This window comes from Salvelinus namaycush, chromosome 16 (genome assembly GCF_016432855.1).
Source record: "Salvelinus namaycush isolate Seneca chromosome 16, SaNama_1.0, whole genome shotgun sequence".
NCBI lineage: Eukaryota > Metazoa > Chordata > Actinopteri > Salmoniformes > Salmonidae > Salvelinus > Salvelinus namaycush.
The window spans coordinates 24,614,260-24,637,662 of NC_052322.1; the positions used below are offsets into that span (position 1 = coordinate 24,614,260).

General features: G+C 44.4%; 1 protein-coding gene across 1 annotated transcript in view; it reads left to right on the plus strand.

Annotated features, from left to right (window-relative positions):
* Positions 1 to 23,403, plus strand: part of nphp4 (nephronophthisis 4) — a 138,293-nt gene that overhangs the window by 90,993 nt on the left and 23,897 nt on the right. The window contains exons 13-19 of the mRNA XM_039011489.1: positions 11,499 to 11,636; positions 13,633 to 13,856; positions 19,370 to 19,596; positions 21,392 to 21,581; positions 21,948 to 22,031; positions 22,452 to 22,608; positions 22,933 to 23,009. Of these exons, the coding sequence (XP_038867417.1) occupies positions 11,499 to 11,636; positions 13,633 to 13,856; positions 19,370 to 19,596; positions 21,392 to 21,581; positions 21,948 to 22,031; positions 22,452 to 22,608; positions 22,933 to 23,009 (1,097 nt within the window). The remainder of the gene's footprint in view (positions 1 to 11,498; positions 11,637 to 13,632; positions 13,857 to 19,369; positions 19,597 to 21,391; positions 21,582 to 21,947; positions 22,032 to 22,451; positions 22,609 to 22,932; positions 23,010 to 23,403) is intronic.

Sequence of the window (23,403 nt, forward strand, 5' to 3'; positions counted from 1 at the left end):
GGCCAGCGAAGAGCCCGGATCTCAATCCCATTGAGCACGTCTGGAACCTGCTGGATCGGAGGGTGAGGGCTAGGGCCATTACCCCCAGAGATGTCCTGGAACTTGCAGGTGCCTTGCTGGAAGAGTGGGGTAACATCTCACAGCAAGAACTGGCAAATCTGGGGCAGTCAATGAGGAGGAGATGCACTGCAGTACTTAATGCAGCTGGTGGCCACACCAGATACTGACTGTTACTTTTGATTTTGACCCCCCCCCCCCCCTTTGTTCAGGGTCACATTGTTACATTTCTGTTAGTCACATGTCTGTGGAACTTGTTCAGTTTATGGCTCAGTTGTTGAATCTTGTTATGTTCATACAAATATTTACACATGTTAAGATTGCTGAAAATAAACGCAGTTGACAGTGAGAGGACGTTTCTTTTTTTGCTGAGTTTAGTTGTCCAACAAAATTGCACTGATAAATCATGGGGAATAGTAGCCTGCTCGCCCTTCTGCAGCTTGCCTGGCAATGCATGCTTGTCCCAACCCACGTTTTGACAGCTGAATAGGAACTTTCCTTCCTGCTCTCCCATTTGATCGATGCCAAATCATTTGATTGACAACGAAGACATATGCTAACTGTGGATAACATTCTTTCAAGTTCAGCAGAGCTAGCTAGCAAAGTGATTCAATTTTATTGTTAGCTAACCAAATGACACCTGCATCTCTAGCTGTAGCCACAGAAAAATTATGGGGGTCAGCCACTGACCCACTCGTCCAATGACATGACATCTTCCCAGAAAATAGCTAGCTATCATTAGGCTCAGTCTTTTTAGCTTGCTAAATAAAAAGCTACATAAATAGATAAGCTAGCCTATTAGCCACGTTATGACTGACTTGTGATCATTGCCCTCGCTAGTTTGACTGTATTGATATTCCCAGCCATGGTTACATTCGTCTGTTTTTGTCCAAAATATTCTGTCATTGAAACTGAAACTGCATCCCGAACGGCTGGAGGTAGAAAACGATGTAAAAGGCCAGCTGTGGTTTACAACCTAATAGCAGTCATGCATTGAACTGTGTCGATCTTTTCTACCAACAATGCCTCTACTCTACGTCATGGAATTTTGAGTCAAATAGAACCTATTTTAAAACCTCTTTAAGTTGTCTTTGTAGCGTAAACTGGGAATTTGATATATTTGACTGATATTATCATTGGCTGTTTGTTTCATATCTGCAAAGTAGTTAAAACGCTGTCAGTTACACTTTAATAAAGGAAATCTGAGGAAAATGTTACCAAAATTCTATGAACACATCTCTTGTGCCACACACGCATCACGGACTCTAGATCATTGCTACTCTCCCTTCCAGGACAGCTACAAGGCCCTCCCCTGCCCTCCCTTCGGCAAATCCAATCCCACCTCCTTTCTGCTCCTCCCCACCTACAGGCAGAAACTTAAGTAGGAAGCACCCGTGGCGAGGACACTTGCATCAAGATGTCCACCGTTGTTCCTGTACCCAAGAAAGTGAGGGTAACTGAACTAAATTACTATCCACCCGTAGCACTCACTTCTGTCATCTTAAAGTGCTTTGAAAAGCTAATTAATATCACATCCACCTTACCCAACACCCTAGAACCACTACAATTTGCATACCGACCCAACAGATCCACATATGACGCAATCACCATTGCACTGCACACTGCCCTATCCCAACTGGACAAGAGATATACCTATGTACAAATGCTGTTTATCAGCTACAGCTCAGCCTTCACCATAGTGCCCTCCAAACTCATCACTAAGCTCAGGACCCTGGGTCTGAACCCCGCCCTGGTCAATTGTTTTGTGTGATGACGTTGGAGGTGGCTTATTGTAGAGAAATTAACATTCAATTCTCTGGCAACAGCTCTGGTGGACATTCCTGCAGTCAGCATGCCAATTGCACCTCCCTCAAAACTTGAGAGATCTGTGGCATTGTGTTGTGTGACAAAACTGGACATTTTAGAGCGGCCTTTTATTGTTCGCAGCACAAGGTGAACCTGTGTAATGAACATGCGGTTTAATCAGCTTCTTGATATGCCACACATGTTAGCTGTAAACAAATTTGTGCCCAAAATTTGAGCGAAATAAGCTTTTTGTGCATATGGGAAATTTCTGGGATGTTTTATTTCACCTCATGAAACATCGGCCCAACACTTTACATGTTGCATTAATATTTTTGTTCAGTGTATTATTAATGAACTCACTCACTCACACACACACACACATAGGCATTCACACACAGGGGGAATAGTATGTGGCCACATTGGGAGAGAAGAGCGATTAGGTCCATCTCCAGGCCTTTTCAACACTCCTCATCTGCAGCAGACCGATAAGCCCTGGCAGGACTGCAGCATGAGCGAGAGAGAGGAACTAATCGCATGAACTCCTCCTGAAACCAACACATTGGAGCAAACACAGAGAGGACATTTGCCCTCCCCCAAATATGTGTAAGGTGAATTAAGTGCTTTGTGCGCTTTGCCTAAAGGGCACAGATACAAATGTTTCAGAGTGATGTAATATGCTACCACCGCCCATCTAAGGTTAAAGATATCAAAACCACTCACATGCCCCCTTCATCCAGATGAGAATTAATTGGTTTATTTTTAAAAGGTTGCCTGCATGGAACCACAGCATCTAGAGAGATGGATTTCTGTAAATGCAGACTATTTCTAGTAAGTAAGAAATGGAATGAGTAAACGCAGGACCCCCCCTTTCTTTGCATATAAATATAATTACCCATAGTGAGTATACACCTGATTCAACTTGAATGAAGTGTGTTTGTCCAAGGCTACAACCAAAATGTGTGCTGTTGGGGTACTGGAGGACCAAGGTTGGAAAACACTGAGTTGATTGTGGACTTCAGGAGACAGCAGAGAGTGCATGCCCCTATCCACATAGACAGGGCCGCAGTGGAGAGGGTGAAAAGCTACAAGTTCCTCGACGTGCACATCACTGATAACCTGAAATGATGCATCCACACAGTGTGGTGAAGGCGCAACAGCGCCTCTTCAACCTTAGGAGGCTGAAGAAATTCGGCTTGGCCCCTAAGACCCTCAAACTTCTACAGATGCACCATTGAGAGCATCTTGTCGGGCTGTATCACCGCCTGCTACATTAATTGCACTGTCCGTAATCTCACTTGTAAACTTTGCGCAAATTTTATTTCTGCGTAACAGATTACACCGTCCGCAACCCGCAGGGCTCTCCAGAGGGTGGTGCGGTCAGCCTAACGCATCACCGGGGGCACGCTGCCTGCCCTCCAGGATCTCTACAGCACCTGGTGTCACAAGAAGGACAAAAAGATCATCAAGGACCATATCCACCCAAGCCACGGCCTGTTCACCCCGCTTCCATCTAGAAGGCGGAGACAGTAAAGGTGCATCAAAGCTGCTGGGACCAGCAGACTGTTAAATACCGTAAAACTTAAATTAATAGCCTGAGCGTTCATTTGCTTAAATTACTGGACACAACAGACACTTATTAGAGACGGGCTTCGATTTGAGCCAGGCGTCTATTAATACACACATATTTTGCTCATTTGCATACTTAATTGTTTATATCCAGCATTCACTTTATTTAGTCTTAATATGCCTCTATTTTTTTTTGGTCTGAATAATTTTATGTGACATCAAACATTAAACCTTGTAAACAACTCAAGGTAAACTCGTAAACAATTAAGTTAGACCGGGCGTTTATTTGAATCAGGTGTTTATTTTCTGAAATGTGTGCCATCGCCCGGATATTAAAAGGGACTGGCGGCTATTTGAGACTCGCCGTTAAATGTAAGTTTTACGGTAGTCACCACTAGCCACTAGTACCCTGCCCTGAACTTAGTCACTGTTACTATCCGGCTACCACCCGGTACTCTACCCTGCTGCTTAGACACTGCTGCCCTATGTAGATATTAAAATGAAATTAAATTAAATTAAATAAAATAAAAAAAATCAAATTTTATTAGTCACATGCGCCGAATACAGTGAAATGCTTACTTATGAGCCCCTAACCAACAATGCAGTTTAAAAAAAATCTGAGTAAGAATAAGAAATAAAAGTAACAAGTAATTAAAGAGTAGCAGTAAAACAACAATAGCGAGACTATACACAGGGGGGTACCGGTACAGAGTCAATGTGCGGGGGCACTGGTTTGTTGAGGTAATGTGTACATGTAGGTAGAGTTATTAAACTGACTATGCATAGATGATAACAACAGTAGCAGTGGTGTAAAGGGGGGGGGGGGGGGGCATGCAAATAGTCTGGGTAGCCATTTGATTAGATGTTCAGGAGTCTTGGCGCTTCGACTTGGCGCTCCGGTACCGCTTACCGTGTGGTAGCAGAGAGAACAGTCTATGACTAGGGTGCCTGGAGTCTTGGACAATTTTTAGGGCCTTCCTCTGACACTGCCTGGTGTAGAGGTCCTGGATAGCAGGAAGCTTGGCCCCAGTGATGTACTGGGCCGTACACACCACCTTCTGTAGTGCCTTGCGGTCGGAGGCCGAGAAGTTGCTCCACTACAGCCTGCTCTACTACAGCCTTGTCGATGAGAATGGGGGCGTGCTCGGTACTCTTTTTTCTTTTTCTTGTAGTCCACAATCATCTCCTTTGTCTTGATCACATTGAGGGAGAGGTTGTTGTCCTGGCACCACACGGCCAGGTCTCTGACCTCCTCCCCATAGGCTGTCTCGTCATTGTCAGTGATCAGGCCTACCACTGTTGTGTCATCGGCAAACTTAATGATGTTGTTGGAGTCATGCCTGGCCATGCAGTCATGAGTGAACAGGGAGTACAGGAGGGGACTGAGCACGCACCCCTGAGGGGTCCCTGTGTTGAGGATCAGCGTGGCGGATGTGTTGTTACCTACCCTTACCACCAGGGGGCGGCCCGTCGGGAAGTCCAGGATCCAGTTGCAGAGGGAGGTGTTTAGTCCCAGGATCCTTATTGATAAGCTTTGAGAGCACTATGGTGTTGAACGCTGAGCTGTAGTCAATGAATAGCATTCTCACATAGGTGTTCCTTTTGGCCAGGTGGGAAGTGCAATAGAGATTGCATTATCTGTGGATCTGTTAGGGCGGTATGCAAATTCGAGTGAGTCTAGGGTTTCTGGGATAATGGTGTTGATGTGAGCCATGACCAGCCTTTCAAACACTTCATGGCTACAGACGTGAGTGTTACGGGTCGGTAGTCATTTAGGCAGGTTACCTTGTTCTTGGGCACAGGGACTATGGTGGTCTGCTTAAAACATGTTGGTATTACAGACTCGGACAGGGAGAGGTTGAAAATGTCAGTGAAGACACTTGCCAGTTGGTCAGCACATGCTCTCAGTACACGTCCTGGTAATCCGTCTGGGTTTACGGCCTTGTGAATGTTGACCTGTTTAATGGTCTTACTCACATCGACTGCGGAGAGCGTGATCACACAGTCTTCCGGAGCAGCTGGTGCTCTCATGCATGTTTCAGTTTTATTTGCCTCGAAGCGAGCATAGAAGTAGTTTAGCTCGTCTAGTAGGCTTGTGTCACTGGGCAGCTCTCGGCTGTGCTTCTCTTTTGTAATCTGTAATGGTTTGCGTGCCCTGCCACATCCGACGAGCGTCAGAGCTGGTGTAGTATGATTCGATCGAAGTCCTGTATTGACGCTTTGCCTATTTGATGGTTTGGCTGAGGGAAAAGCCGGATTTCTTATAAGCTTCCGGGTTAGGGTCCCGCTCCTTGAAGGTGGCAGCTCTAGCCTTTAGCTCAGTGCAGATGTTGCCTGCAATCCTTGGCTTCTGGTTTGTGTATGTACTGTGTGGACGACGTCATCGATGCACTTATTGATGAAGCCAATGACTGATGTGGTGTGCTGCTCAATGCCATCTGAGGAATCCCGGAGCATATTCCAGTCTGTCATAGGAAAACAGTCCTGTAGCTTAGCATATGTCTCATCTGACCACTTTTTTTTATTGATCTAGTCACTGGTGCTTCCTGCTTTAATTTTAGTTTGTAAGCAGGAATCAGGAGGATAGAATTATGATCGGATTTTCCAAATGGAGGGCGAAGGAGAGCTTTGTATGCGTCTCTGTGTGTGAGTGAAGGTGGTCCAGAGGTTTTTTCCCTCTGGTTGCATATTTAACATGCTGATAGAAGTTTGGTAAGACAAAATTTAAGTTTCCCTGCATTAAAGTCCCCGGCCACTAGGAACGCCGCCTCTGGATGAGCGTTTTCCTGTTTGCTTATGGCGGAATACAGCTCTTTCAGTGCGGCGGTCTTAGTGCCAGCATCAGTCTGTGGTGGTATGTAGACAGCTACGAAAAATACAGATGAATACTCTATTTAGATAGTGTGGTCTACAGCTTATCATGACATACTCTACCTCAGGTGAACAAAACGTTGAGACTTCCTTAGATATCGTGCACCAGCTGTTGTTTACAAATATACATAGTCCGTCACCCCTTGTCTTACTAGACAGTGCCTTGCAAAAGTATTCATCCCCCTTGGCGTTTTTCCTATTTTGTTGCATTACAACCTGTAATTTAAATCGATTTTTATTTGGATTTCATGTAATGGACTTAGACAAAATAGTCCAAATTGGTGAAGTGAAATGGAAAAAAAAAATAAAAACGGAAAAGTAGTGCGTGGATATGTATTCACCCCCTTTGCTATGAAGCCTCTAAATAAGATCTGGTGCAACCAATTATCTTCAGAAGTCACATAAATAGTTAGATTGCACACAGGTGGACTTTATTTAAGTTTCACATGATCTGTCACATGATCTCAGTATATATACACCTGTTCTGAAAGGCCCCAGAGTCTGCAACACCACTAAGCAAGGGGCACCACCAAGCAAGCGGCACAATGAAGACCAAGGAGCTCTGCAAACAGGTCAAGGACAAAGTTGTGGAGAAGTACAGATCAGAGTTGGGTTATAAAAAAAATATCCAAAACTTTGAACATCCCATAGAGCACCATTAAATCTATTATTAAAAAATGGAAAGAATATGGCACCACAACAAACCTGCCAAGATAGGGCTACCCACCAAAACTCACGGACCAGGCAAGGAGGGCAATAATCAGAGAAGCAACAAACAGGCCAAAGATAACCCTGAAGGAGCTGCAAAGCTCCACAGCGGAGATTGGAGTATCTATCCATAGGACCACTTTAAGCCGTACACTCCATAGAGCTGGGCTTTACAGAACAGTGGCCAGAAAAAAAGCCATTGTTTAAAGAAAAAAATAAGAAAAACACGTTTGGAGTTTGCCAAAAGGCATGTGGGAGACTCCCCAAACATATGGAAGAAGGTACTCTGGTTAGATGAGACTAAAAATGTAGCTTTTTGGACATCAAGGAAAACGTTATGTATGGTGCAAACCCACCACCTCTCATCACCCCGAGAACACCATCCCCACAGTGAAGCATGGAGGTGGCAGCATCATGCTGTGGGGATGTTTTTAATCAAAAGGGACTGGGAAACTGGTCAGAATTGAAGGTATGATGGATGGTGCTACATACAGGGAAACCTGTTTCAGTCTTCCAGAAATGTGAGACTGGGACAGATTCACCTTCCAGCAGGACAATGATCCTAAGCATACTGCTAAAGTAACACTTGAGTGGTTTAAGGGGAAAAATATAAATGTGTTGGAATGGCCTAGTCAAATCCCAGACCTCAATCCAATTGAAAATTTGTAGTACGACTTAAATATTTCTGTACACCAGCAGAACCCATCCAACTTGAAGGAGCTGGAACAGTTTTGCCTTGAAGAATGGGCAAAAATCCCAGTGGCTAGATGTGCCAAGCTTATAGAGACATACCCCAAGAGACTTGCAGCTGTAATTGCTGGTGGCTCTACAAAGTATTGACTTTGGGGTGAATAGGTATGGACACTCAAGTTCAGTTTTTTTGTTTTATTTCTTGTTTTTCACAATAAAAAATATTTTGCATCTTCAAAGTGGTAGGCATGTTGTGTAAATCAAATGATACAAATCCCCCCCAAAAAATCTATTTTAATTCCAGGTTGTAAGGCAACAAAATAGGAAAAATGCCAAGGGGGTGAATACTTTCGTAAGCCACTGTATGTTGACAATGTTGTCGGAGTCGAAGATATTGCAGTTTTGAATGTCCCATTAGTACTTTAATCTTCCGCGTTGGTCATAAATTTTATTTTCCAAAGATTGCACATTTGCTTGCAAAATGGAAGGAAGTGCGGGTTTATTCTATCGCCTACGAATTCTCAGAAGGCAGCCCGCCCTCTGGCCCCTTTTTCTCCACCTTCTCTTCACTCAAATGACGGGGATCTGGGCCTGTTCCCGGGGAAGCAGTATATCATTCACGTCAGGCTCGTTGGACTCGTTAAAAGAAAAAAAGGATTCTGCCAGTCCGTGGTGAGTAATCGCAGTTCTGATGCCCAGAAGTTATTTTCGGTCATAAGAGACGGTAACAGCAACATTATGTACAAAATAAGTAAAAAAATACGTTACAAACAACACAAAGAAACAAACAATTGGTTAGGAATATGTAAAACATCAGCCTTGTTCTCCAGCGCCATCTTGTCATGAAGTGTTCAATGACTAATGTTTACTTACTGTTTTACCTATTTAATATGTACAGTATACACTGACTATACCAAACATTAGGAACACCTTCCTAATATTGAGTTGCACACCCCTGTGCCCCTTTTGCCCCCAGAACAGCCTCAATTGGTCGAGACATGGGCTCTACAAGGTGTCGAAAGCGTGCCACGGTTGCTGGCCCACGTTGACTCCAATGCTTCCCACAGTTGTGTCAAGTTGGTTGGAGGTCCTTTGGGTGGTGGACCATTCTTGATACACACGGGAAACTGTTGAGCATGAAAAACCCAGCAGTGTTGCAGTTCTTGACACAAACCAGTGCGCCTGGCCCCTACTACCATAGCCCGTTCAAAGGCGCTTACATGTTTTGTCTTGCCCATTCAACCTCTGAATGGCTTACATACAGAATCCATGTCTCAATTGTCTCAAGGCTTAAAAATCCTTCTTTAACCTGTCTCCTCCCCTTCATCTACACCGATTGAAGTGGATGTAACAAGTGACATCAATAAGGGATCATAGCTTTCACCTGGATTCACCTGGTCATTCTGTCATTGAAAGAGCAGAGTGTTCTTAATGTGTTGTATACTCTGTGTACATATGAAGTGGCTAAAACAGTATGTAAACATTTAATTAAAGTGACAGGGGAATGAGTACTTTCTGAACGCACTATATATATATATATTATACATACAGTACTGGTCAAAAGTTTGGACACCTACTCATTCAAGGGTTTTTCTTTATTTTTACTATTTTCTATATTGTAGAATAATAGTGAAGACATCAAAACTATGAAATAACACATATATATTTGCTCTGTTGGAGCTTGAAACAAGCATTTTGCTGCACCTGTGATAACATCTGCAAAATATGTGTACGCGACCAAAAACATTTGATTTGATTTTAATAGAAGCCCTCTGGCACTCTCTTTACAATTAGTCTCCTCTCAACAGACGGCTTATAGCAGTTGCCCAACACAAGACATGCCTGAGCCTCCTCCAGAACAGAACGTTCAGAAAGAAATGTATTTGTGTAGAACAGATATGATTGTCTGTCATGTAGAATAGGGAATCATGTTCACTCTATAAATTCTATTTCTATCTGTAACGTGTAGTTTTCACATCACTGAATACATCCCTGCTTCCATTTCACAGGGACGACCCAACACTGTTTGCACTGCGAGAATGATTTAAATTGTGTGGAATGAAAAATTACTCAGGAGGGTGAAAAGTACTGTTGTCGATGTCACCCGAAATTATTACAGTGGTCATAATTTGATGATAATCATGGTTATAGTTCATGAATAAGCATGATTAAACTGTTTGCCATCAGTTCACCACCCTGTCGTTTCTTGTGACAGTCATTACTCATTTTATCGTGTAAGCTAGCCTACGTCTCAGGCCCTAGTGAGGGACTATTATCAATCATAGGAGAATTGGCTAGCGGGAATGCACTGAAAGAATGTAACGAATGTTTTGTGGAATGGCCATCCGGATAGCATTTATTACCAATCCAAGACATTTACTCAATACGTAATGTCTTTACTATATAATATCTGTGGAATTATAACTCATACAAATTGTGACGTTTATATTTATAATTCGGTCGGATTCCATTGTGGCAGTGGCGACATAACAAGATGGATTTCGGAGGAATCACGGCGGAGAAGGCAGAGAAACCTCGGCCATTAATCTGCGCAATTGCGTCTGTCGGTGTCTGTTTGCATGGCAACCCTATCTCTTCGTTACTCACTGGGCCTGCCTATTATCAGCTGTTGATGAAAGAGTTGGAGCTCTGAAGGATGCCGAGCGGCGGAGAGTGGTTTTAATTCCCACTAAAAACTCCACAAGCCCACGGAGATGTGTCGTACTGTGATAAAGCGGCTTAATTGCAATGCTCATGCTTTATGAAGTACGCCACGGCCGCAGTGCATAATTTCCGAGCTCCACAGTAAAAAATTGTCTGTAAAATTTTGACATTAGAAAAGTCACTTTCCCCAAAGTGGATGTTGCCAAACTCGAGTGAAATGCTCCGAATTGTAGCAGAGAAGACTGCAAGCATCAATTTCATTAATTCTAACCTTTAGTTTTAATTAGAGCCTCAGTCATCTTCCTGTAATTCTATCTGGAATCTACCAGATAGCATAACCGCCAATTACAAAACAATCTCTCTGAGGCCATTTTTTGGGGGGAAATGCGCTCTCTGCTATTGGCAGCGAATAGAAGGTTCCGGCGAACTCTGCTTGGCATTGGCACTCACACTACTCCTCACAGTGAGCAATTGCTTCTCCCACTCCCCCATTACCAGGTGTGAAGCTTTGCTCGACAGCCCAGGCGAGTCGACTGCCACACACAACTACTGTAGCTCTGCACTAAATGAATTAATGTCTGCTCTCCGCCAGAGGAGAACCTGGAATCAATCAAAGTTCACCGTTGAGCACAACTCACCCTTTATCCGCCATGAGTGGGAAGCGAACATGGATTCCACTAGTTAGGGTCTCAAATTGGTGTCCGAGGAGGCAAAGTGTACTGAATGATACCTGGAGGTAACCTGGAGGTAACCTGGAGGTAACCTGGAGGTAACCTGGAGGTAACCTGGATGTAACCTGGATGTAACCTGGAGGTAACCTGGAGGTAACCTGGAAGCTTGTGTTGACAGATTGGATCAACACAGCATAAAGCTATTGTATTTAGTGAATAGATTTTTCTAAATGAAATTGCTAAATTAATGTTAGCTAACCCTGAGGTGTAAAGAAAAAGCCAATAACACAGTCCGACAACACGGAAATCAAAAACACGAGGTAAATAAGTAAATTAAGTAACATGTTATATCAAAGTCCAGATCCCGTATACCAAAATATAGCCCTTTTGAGAACTTGTTCAAATAAAGAGAACTTTGTCTACTCTTTCAAAATAGCATCCTTTTGTTTTCTTGGTTTTCTCTAGGATGTCCTGTAGACCAGAACAAACCCAACAAGCCCCAGTGTCTTCCTCCGTCACGCTCCCACATCATCTCACCGCCGGATGCCACAAGTGGCTTCACCGGGGGCAGCTTGTCTTCCAAGAGCATCCAACGACTCAACGGTAGGACCCCCACACCTTGTGTATGTGAACTTGTGTTTTTATCTGTGTGAGCTGTTGTTTGATGTACAGGGTGGCGGTGTTATTCATGACCGTCTCATCCAGATCCATTATACATTCTGCCCTTTCTCTTCAGCTCTGAGACACTCAATTTGCAGCCTAATTGAGCCTGCCCAAGCATATCTGGTGGCTGGTCGCACACAGTGTTCAGCGCCTCACACACAACACAACAGAGGTGTGAAGAAGAATAATAATAATAGTTGAAAATAATACATTTAATTTGTATAACTTTTTTCATTACAGTGTTATTCCAAAGCTCTACATAGGAACATTTCAAACAATGATAAGAAAAACCACAAAAAAAACAATAAACATCATACATTTAGAATCAAGGCAGGAAATAGAGGTAGTAAGCTAGGAACTAAAGTAACTTTCCAGATTAGGACTATAAGAAATACAGGCTGTAAAAATGTGTTTTAAGGCCCGTTTTAAAAGTTCTGATTGATGGAGTGGCTCTCAGATGATCAGGGAGAGCATTCCGTAGGCAAGGGAGCAGAAAGCTCGGTCCCCCATAGTGCGGTGACGTGTCTGAGGACTTGAAGCCATGGTGAGTTGCTGAAGCAGAGCTTGTGAGGTGGCTCATAGAAATTAGGTAGATGGGACTCAATCCATTTAATGAATGTCCAACAAAACCGAAGAAATCCAGTCTACAAACACTGTATGAAAACAACTACACATACCTGATTCACACTAAAGGATTGACCCGACTCGTACTGTCCTGGCTTTTCTTTTCACATTGTTCTATGGTGGATGTGTAACCAGGCCAGTATAGTACAGCTTGGCTTGGCTCGGTTTGCCCTATAGTGTGAATCAGGCCATGGTGTGTGCTTACGATAAGAAATTCAGTTTATTTTATAGATTGCCGTTATTGCCAATGACTTCCCAACAGAAGGACTGTAGTTCTGTTCAGTTAGTCGCTGAAGTACTACAGTTCCATTACTGTACCATTCTCTCCAAGCCTGTAGTGAATACCTACTACCCGGGGACTATCCAGCAAAGTGATTGGCAGATCGCTGACGCCATTCTGATAAGGAGGAATGCGAAGAAGTGCCGGGAGAGATGGAGATTGTGTGGGAAGTGGTAGAGAGACTGAGAGAGACAGAGAGGTGGGAGAGGGATGGAGAGGTAACGATAACAATGGAGAGGCGTGTAGAAAGAGAAGGGGAGAGGGAAAGAGAGAGGGTAAGAGAGACCGAGAGGGAAAGATGGATAAGAGAGGGAGAGGCCAAGAGAAAGAGGGAGGGGGAGATATCCCCCTGGTGAGTTATCAGTGAGTGGGAGCAGAGCCTTCCACTATTCTTTAGAGGGCTTTAGATGAGAAACAGTACTTGAGGCCCTCTTCCTTTGATCCTCCACTTACTTTATCTATCTCTCTTTTATATTATTGGGCTGCTCCCCTCCCCCCCTTCCTTGGTTCCCAGATTATTTGTGGGCTGATATCAGTCAGATGTTTATCTTCCAATTGGTTCAGGGTGCTGTCTTAATGCATACTCAATCCCATCAGCATCATTACAGTAAGTGCTGTGTTGGCAACATCTGACAAAGCAAATAAATACTGTATGTATGGCTCGTGGTTCTCATGGTCGTTACTAGGTCTCTTCTCTGTCTACGGCTGATGGCTACAAAGATACTTTTCATTACAACAGTGGTCACTATAACTCTGGAGAGCCACAGGGTGTGTACACTGATGTTTCAGCCTAGCACTAAAAAGCATGAGCTGACGGACACCAAAAAATGTTGGTAGAGGAGCTGACTAACGGAGTAGTAAACTAAAGAATGCTCCCAGCAAGTTAATGGGTCAACGCAGATCAAAACAATTGTTTGTTGTGTTGCAGTAAGGTTGTGATTGCATTGCGGTAAGGTTGTTAATATTGTGAGTGCGTTGCAGTAAGGCTGTTAATGTATTGCTGTAAGATTGCTTGTTGTGAATGTGTTGCAGTGCGTAACGCGGCGCGGGCCCAGAGGCTGGTGGAGCTGGACGGGGACCTGGTGCCGTTGCTCCAGAGCCATATGAAGGAGGGCGGTGGGACGCCCCTCACTAACACCCCCTGGTGGGGCGAGACAGACGACGTACGCCAGCGCAAACTCAATCGCATGGTGGCCGTGCGGCAGCACGAGGGGGGACAAGATGGCACCGGCAGCGAGGTCAAGACGAAGGTCACGGTAAAGTCAACAACATGGCCACCTGGCTCTCTACTAAGAAGCCCACTTGGCCTTCTCCCCTTCCCCCAAAATCATTTTAAAGACATCAATGTACAGCAAAGCTTTTAGACGTCACTGCAGAACATACGCCATACAGATATGCCCACATGCAGCTGTGGGGCTTACAGGGCCAAATTTCTTATAATATTCACGACATCAATGTAGCAGCAGAACACACATATCACAATACCGGAACATATAAGAACAAAAATTGGCTAACAACGTAGCAGTGCAACAGACAGATCAAACAGCCAGGTAGCCTATAGGCTACTATCTATGGTGCTGAAATGGACAGCACTCTCCAAGGGGCTGGTTAACTCAAAGCATTTTAGACATCACTGTTTAACACTCGCCATACGCATATGCCTATACTCAGCTGTAGGGTTGCACTTTTTGGGGAATATTCAGAGGTGGAAACTTTCTGTGGGAATTAATGGAAATATATGCAAATTAATATTCATAGCATTTCAATGTAGATGTTTTTTGCATTGGTTATATTTACCATATCATATGGAGACAGAAACATAAACCTTTTACCATATCATAAGTAGACATAATTGCAAATGATTAAATCCTTCCAATAGAAATTTTAAAAACTATTTAGTTACGAATTGAACTTTAATTAAATTAGTTGATTTTTCACATGGGAGGATTTCACTGAACAACAAAAGAAAGGGAATATTGAATGATCCCCAATGATCCATCGCGTCTCCCAAAAACATTTTCAACATACATCTGTAAAATGATAGTCTAGAAACTAAAGCTTTGGTTGTCTTCCTCTCAGGCTTCCATGTCTTCTTCCTGGACCTTCTCAATGTCCACCTCTTGAACATCAGACTCTGAAGCCTCATCTTCACTGTCACTTTCCAACCTTGTTGAGGATGGCTCGTTGCCAGGCTCAAAAAGCCTCAAATTTTCCCGGATGGCCACCAATTTTTCAACCCTTGTATTGGTCAGCCTGTTGTGTGCTTTGGTGTGTGTGTGTGTTCCCAAACCAAGACCAGTTGCGATCTGAGGCAGCTGATGTTGGTGGGGTTTGGAGGATGATGGAGGAAACAGGGGAAAGAGCCTCAGATCCACAAAGTCCCTTCCACCAGGTCAAATCAAATTTTAATTGACACATACACATGGTTAGCAGATGTTAATGCGATTGTAGTGAAATGCTTGTGCTTCTAGTTCTGACCATGCAGTAATATCTAACAAGTAATCTAACAATTTCACAACAACTACCTTATACACACAAGTGTAAAGGAATGAATAAGAATATGTACATAAAAATATATGGATGAGTGATTGCCAAACGGCATAGGCAAGATGCAGTAGATGGTATAGAGTACAGTATATACATATGAGATGAGTTATGTAGGATATGTAAACATTATATAAAGTGGCATTGTTTAAAGTGGCTAGTGATACATTATTACATCCAATTTTGAATTATTAAATTGGCTAGAGTTGAGTCAGTATGTTGGCAGGAGCCACTCAATGTTAGTGATGGCTGTTTAACAGTCTGATGGCCTTGAGATAGAAGCTGTTTTTCAGTCTCTCGGTCCCAGCTTTGATGCACCTGTACTGACCTCGCCTTCTGGATGATAGCGGGGTGAACAGGCAGTGGCTCAGGTGGTTGTTGTCCTTGATGATCTTTTTGGCCTTCCTGTGACATCGGGTGGTGTAGGTGTCCTGGAGGGCAGGTAGTTTGCCCCCGGTGATGCGTTGTGCAGACCTCACTACCCTCTGGAGAGCCTTACGGTTGTGGGCGGAGCAGTTGCCGTACTAGGCGGTGATACAGCCCGACAGGATGCTCTCGCATCTGTAGAAGTTTGTGAGTGTTTTTGGTGACAAGCTGAATTTCTGCTGCTGCGCCATCTTCACCATGCTGTCTGTGTGGGTGGACCATTTCAGTTTGTCCGTGATGTGTACGCCGAGGAACTTAATACTTTCCACCTTCTCCACTACTGTCCCGTCGATGTGGATAGGGGGCTGCTCCCTCTGCTGTTTCCTGAAGTCCATGATCATCTCCTTTGTTTTGTTGACGTTAAGTGTGAGGTTATTTTCCTGACACCACACTCCGGGGGGCCTCACCTCCTCCCTGTAGGCCGTCTCATTGTTGTTGGTAATTAAGCCTACCACTGTAGTGTCGTCTGCAAACTTGATGATTGAGATGGAGGCGTGCATGGCCACGCAGTCATGGGTGAACAGGGACTACAGGAGAGGGCCGAGAACGCACCCTTGTGGGTGATGAGATATGTTGGCACGACTGCCATATTGTATCTCCATCCCAAAGCCCTTGCTTGGAAGTGCACTTCGCCAGACTGCCAAGAACCTTGCCCTCATCCAGGCCAAGGTGGCGAGACACGGTAGTGATGACACCATAGGCTTTGTTGATCTCTGCACCAGACAGGATGCTCTTGCCAGCATACTTGGGGTCCAACATGTATGCTGCGGTGTGTATGGGCTTCAGGCAGAAGTCTTCACGCTTTTTGATGTATTTCAGAACTGCAGTTTTCTCTGCTTGGAGCAACAGTGAAGTGGGCAGGGCAGTATGGATTTAATCTCTTACATCTGCAAGCAGAGTCTGAACATCAGACAGGATAGCATTGTCTCCCTCAATCCGTGCAATGGCTACTGCTACAGGTTTCAGGAGTTTCAGGCTGCTTACCACTCTCTCCCAAAATACATCATACAGGAGGATCCTTGATGGGACTGTCCATATCAGCAGACTGATATGGCCATTTCTAGGAGAGACTCCTTCCCCTCCAGGAGACTGTCAAACATGATGACAACACCACCCCAACGTGTGTTGCTGGGCAGCTTCAATGTGGTGCTCTTATTCTTCTCACTTTGCTTGGTGAGGTAGATTGCTGCTATAACTTGATGACCGTTCACATACCTAACCATTTCCTTGGCTCTCTTGTAGAGTGTATCCATTGTTTTCAGTGCCATGATGTCCTTGAAGAGCAGATTTAATGCATGAGCAGCACAGCCAATGGGTGTGATGTGAGGGTAGAACTCCTCCACTTTAGACCAAGCAGCCTTCATGTTCGCAGCATTGTCTGCACCAGTGCAAATACCTTCTGTGGTCCAAGGTCATTGATGACTGCCTTCAGCTCATCTGCAATGTAGAGACTGGTGTGTCTGTTTTCACTTGTGTCTGTGCTCTTGTAGAATAGTGGTTGAGGGATGGAGATGGAGTTAATTATTCCTTGCCCACGAACATTCGACCACCCATCAGAGATGATTGCAATACAGTCTGCCTTCTCTATGATTTGCTTGACCTTCACTTGAACTCTGTTGAACTCTGCAGCCAGCAAATTAGTAGATGAAGCATGTCTGGTTGGAGAGGTGTATGCTGGGCGAAGAACATTCAGAAATCTCTTCCAATACACATTGCCTGTGAGCATCAGATGTGAACAAGTTGCATACACAGCTCGAGCAAGACATTCATCAGCATTTCTCTGACTACGTTCCTCCATTGAGTCACATGGTAGCAAAAACTAATTTGCCGCAATTGTTAACAAGTTAGGAATGATTTAAACACACTTTGCTGTAGGCTACTATTTACTACTAACAAAAGAATCATGTATGTCATATAAAATAGTTTCACCCCACCCAGTATTGTAATCAAAACTTGCCAGAAAGCATGTAGTCATTGGCTCAGACAGTGTATTAATGTGGCTCAATAGCATTTCATTAGTTTGCAAGATCTTGAGAATCAGCTGTACATGTGATGGAAGAATGCACTATGCATGCAAAGGGTTGCAATTCCATTGAATTGTGGATAGTTTAACCAAAATATGCCACAAGACCTAGAATTGCCTCATGTGTATCCCACAATAAAGGTTCACTGTTATAAGCTAACTTTATTGATTAAATTATGAAAAATTCCCAGGCTTAACTTCCCATGGAATATGTACCGGAAATTTACCGTAAAGTTTCCGACCCGTTGCAACCCTACTCAGCTTTGGGGCTTACCCAAACTTCATATAACTTCAAATAAAATACATCAATGTAGAATACAGCAGAACACACATTAGAATGTATAGGTTTCCTGCCTTTGTGATAATCTGAATATGCTCTTGATATTAACTTCACAGAACCAGTCAATAGAAAAGATGTGCCTACCTTAGTTTTCCAAAACCTCCCACAAGACAGCCATTCCCTCATGCGTCTTCTCCCCCTTTCGTATTTTGCTCTTGGTGTCTGTGCCACATCTGTGTCCTTTAGCAATCCATGATCTCACTTAGGGGACTGGGTTGAATTTAGTCAGGGGTGGGAAAAAAGTAGTCCTGATATGGTGGAGATGTACAGGGAGGCACGGGTTGAGGTACAAATCAGGTTATTTTGAGAAAATCCCCACCGCATTCTGCACTGCTGACCGCCATATTTCAGTCCACCTGGAATATCTCCTTTACCATTGGTGTCCCTGTACTGTCTGTATGCCTGTATGACCGTGCATGGACTGTCAATGCCAAATCGCTGGCAGAGAGATTCTGAGGGCTCTTAGTTTTTTTGTAATGTCTGAGGCAGAGGTGGTTACTGTACACTCCACCTGCTCTTTTGCAAGTTCCCTCCCTCCAGTCTTTTCCAGACCCAAGCTCCCTACTTTATTGCATGTTGCACAGCCCAGCCTCGTATTTTGCATAACAAGCCAAGTTGCTTGCTTGGTTTGCTTGCGCTTGAACTGAGCCTCCAAATTGAACCTGCTCCGGGCACTTCGTTGGTGGATGCACTGTCCTCCCCTCCCCCTCTCGCGCCAAATCTGTCTCGCTAGTAGGTCTACTAGCTAGTGGAGGTGCCAGTGGTGATGCAGAATTAGCAGCGATGTTAGCTATCTAAGGAATGGCGCCATCAGGATGGCGCCTCACTCCTCTCTGGCAGTTCTCTGGCTCGTTTCAGGTTAGATGTTTCACCATCATTCTTTGGAATGTTGGACTTGACAAACGTCATCAAACTAGATTGCCTTTTCTTATCCTTTTTTAATCTTACCAAGGAGACTATCCCACGTTTCAAATTCAGAATTATCAGTAGACAAGGGAGACAGGTAGCTAGCCTAGGCTTACGTGATGTGACTACGTAGGGACCTCTTCACTAGCCGACCACCACTTAAACCTGTTTCAAGATCAGTTACTTACCAGGCCAGCCTACCCCATAACCTGTATGTACAAATAAGAGATCAGGTCTGAAATCAGTGTGGCAGGATAGGATGATTACACAGTAGTATCATCACACTCTTACGTGAAGGTTTTCTTGGGGGACTGGAGATATAACGAATAGGCAATTGATTTAACTCTGATCGCTTTTATTATAATGTTTACAGTACTAACAGTGAGACAATAAATGAATCGAGCCGCAAGAGGTACCGGATCTGGGCAAATGAGTGCCCGTACAAACAAAGTCAAATATGAGCGGTGCCGGCAGGATCCAGCTCAAATAAAGCACTGATTCTATGGTCTCTCCACTTCTTTTACCTTCAGGGCCGCCGAGCAGAGCGTGCCCAGTTGGCGCGGGACCTGCGCCTGATGCATGCCTACAGGGAACGCAGTAAGGCAGAAGGGATCACCCACATACTGAGCCAGGCCATCACCATACACCACACCCTCTACGCCACGCTGGGCACCGCCGAGTACCTGGAGTACATCCTCCGCAACCCCTTCAACACCCCACAGACCGTCACCATCTATAGCGAAGACCCCGAGCTCAGGTATGCGGGGGTAGGGATGCTGGGGGGAGTGGAGCGTGTGTGTGTGGGGTGTGGTGTTTGTTAGAGTTTGTGTGTGCCTGGTGTTATATTGGGGGGGTTGAGAGAGAAAAATAATATTGTAAACAATTGTATTTAAGCAGGCTGCAAAATACCATCAGACTTTGTTTATATTCAGTTTATATTCGTTTATATTCAGAATCTGACTTTGTTTATATTCCACAGCACATTTAACCAGGAGAGAACAGGTGAAGTCTTACACTGGCTATCAATTGCCCTTGAACCAGATACATAGATAATGCTGGAGAAATACAGTCTCTCTCTCCCTCCTCCCCATAACCCATTATTTCACACACAGACACACTAACCACCACCCACACATACCCCACTACACACACCCCACACTCCCCCACCATAGTCTCCCATTATGGATTCTTCTCAGATCTGCATGGTGTTAGATGGATAAGCATCCTTCATGTTGATAAACAGAAGAGGGAGGACTGGAGGAGAGTAGCGGTGTGATGGGGGAATGAATCATTATAGCATTAGCACCGGCCAGCAGGCTCTCCGGGTCTAATTGGGGATCAGGAAACACCAGAGCTGTGCTACGGATCTGCAAGCTTTCCTATCCCTGGCCGCTTAAAGGGCTGCGTGCCAACGTTAACCACCAGATATGACACACCGCCGCTGCCGACATGTTTAACACAGAACCGGCTGCCGTCTCTCGAAGAGGCATTAGAGAGTAAACAGTGAGACATTGAGGTCTTTTCTATCAAATCATAGATGCTTACTATTATACTATTACCCTTTTCACACGACTGAGCCAAACTGAGATGTACTGTGCTGGCCTGGTTACACATCTACAATAGTTGGAACGGAAAATATATATCTTAGCCAGCACAGGGTGGGCCCTGTATTATTAATCAGGCATCTGTGTCATCTTTCTCTCTTCTCTTTCTCTCTCTCTTTCTCTTTGTGTGTCTCTCTCTCTCCCTCTCTTCTTTTCTCTCTCTTTGTGTGTCTCTCGCTCTCCCTCTCTCTTCTTTTCTCTCTCTGTGTGTGTCTCTCGCTCTCTCTCTCCTCTTTCTCTCTCTGTGTGTGTCTTGTTCTCTCTTTCTCCGCTCCTGATGCCCTTTCATTCCCTACTGAGCATGCACGCACGCACACATACATTTTTTTTATACTTGTCGAAAAGGTGTGTGTGCGTGTAAAGTTTTGTTCTCTAATTAGCTACCAGACTGGAGAATGGGAAATTGTATTAGTAAGAGCTCATTGAAATGGTCGACTAGCTCCAGCCTTTATTTAGAAGGTGGGGTTTTGGAGAAAATTCATACATTTTTCATCGTCTATTGAGAAATGTCCCTTCTCCATGCCTGGAGGTTGAGCCTTTGAAGTTAAAAGCAGCTCCCTTTTCCTTTATGTATTTGCGCATTAAATTTGTGTACTCAAAGAAATAACTTCCCTATACCGCCAGTCTGTGTTACTTTGTTGTTCCCCAAGATCTCTCCCCGGGAATCCATTACGTGGAGAGGTTTGAAAATTTATAATGACTTGCCTACCGTTTACCAAACAGGCCGTATGTAATTGAAAGAAGAGCAGTGCACCGATAAACGGTTGGCCTTTGGAAGTGTGACCGACTGCTGACCAGCGAGGATGCTCCTTTCTCTCTTTTTTCATCTTCTCATCTCTCTCTCTCCTTTATCTTACCTTTCTCTCTTCCTATATTCTTCTCTCTCCCCCCCCCCCCATCCCTTTCTCTTTTAACAGTCCTCTCTCTCACTCCCCTTTGTCTGTTCAGTGTCATAACGGACTGTGACGAGTGGAGGTATTTCAAGACACTGACCAAAACCTTAACCCCCCTGGAGGAGGACATGTTCCACCTCAAAGAGGGCACGCTTGCCCCCCAGGTGTACCTGCGGCCCAAGGAGAGTGTGCACGTCCCCCTCAAATACCAGACCTTCGTCTCAGACAACTCTGTGGTTCCCCAGGTAACCTAATGCATCGCCATGACAACCCTGCCAGTCAGACATTAGAACACAGGCTTTAGTTCATCAGTTCGCCCAGGGATATTAGCCAGAGCCTGACTTCTATTACTAGGGTGAGAAAATGCAAATATAGGGTAAATATAATAGGATTAATGCCATGTGATTGGGTTAACGTCATTGAGAGTGTAGGTTAACAATACCAAGTTAGAGTTTCTCTTATCCGCACATCTTATCGGCTTTCTCTGTCCCTACAGATTGTACACTGGTGCTTTACAGTTTTATAACCTGCTGTACATTCCCAGTTGTCTTGGTCGATTTAAAAGATGTATACATGTATTATTTATGTGTTTGTTTATCTACGTCTTGCAGGTGCCGAGTCTCATACCCAGTGGCAGAAGTACTCAGGTGGCCAAGAAACATCTGTCCAATACTGTGCTGGCCAAGTCAATCAAGGTATACATGGACAACCCAACCTCTGGATAAAATCATGTCCAGGGGTTGTTTTTTTGCATTGGAATGAATGCGGTTTCTGTTTTAAAGGATGTCCAGTGTGTGTGTGCATGCATGCGTGATAACGCAAATGAGAGGTCCTGTCTTTGCATGCTATAACAATGTGTATTAATACCAGACTTGGGTTCAAATAGTATATGTCTTAAGTTTATTGTAACTATCAAGACTGCTATACATAAAGCATTCTCCTCTACCTTAAATTGCTCTTACCTTGAGTTGTCTATGTGGGCCAGTAGTGACAGCATCCACGATAATCTGTTGTTTACTTTCGCTACAGGCAGCAGTAAGCATTATTATTTTTCAATATGAAATCTCCACTTTCCTTTGTCGTCCACCCTTCCCTCTCCCCAACTCTACTCGCAGGTGACATTCAGGGCAGAGGATGGTAAGCCGCTGGCCATCTGCCAGGTGAGCGTGGAGCCCACGCCGCACGTCATTGACCAGACATTCCGCTTCTACCAGCCAGAGTTGTCCTTTCTGAAGAAGGCCCTGCGCCTGCCCCCCTGGGAGAGAACGCCAGGTGCCCACTATTAGCCCCATTAGCCTAGCTACACACACACACACAAATAGACAGACACGCTAACACACACAGAATGCAATTGCAGACACTCACACATACATACTGTACATACACACACACACACACACACACACACAGAGAAAGAGATGCAGTCACAGACATACACACAAACACACACAAACGCACACACACACTCGTCACCAGTTGTCCACTAAATGCTCAGCTTGTTCTCTCTCCCTCTCTTTTATCCCCCTCTATCTCTCTCCCTCTCCAATGTTCTCTCTCTCTCTCTGTCTGGCGTGTTGGCCCGGCCGGGGCCACCAGTTGGAGACACAGATGCTGGGTTTCAGATCTCAGTGCGCTGCAGTGACCCCAACGTCATCTGTGAAACAAAGATGTTGGTAAGAGAATGAATGGAATAATTTGCTCTGATAATCGGGCCAGCACTGAAACTGGGGTGTGTGAGTTAATTACGACGGCAGCTCTCACTCCGTTTCCCGGGGGTAACCTCAGGGGGTTCACATTTCTATCTATCCCAGCACTAATCATCTGTTCACCGAGCCCTTGATTAGTTTAATCTAAATTGTTAGTGCTGGGATGAAACGAAAAGGTGTTCCCCGAGGAATGGATACTAAATTATGGAACTGATTTGCTAAGGAAAACTAAAATGTGCAAGGTTTCAGAATTCAAAAAGAGGCTAACTGCTGTGTTTTGAAAGACATTTGTAATTGCATAACATGGGTATCGGCCACTGAAAACATTCCACGAAAGAGTGGATTTCCACTGAATGCTTCA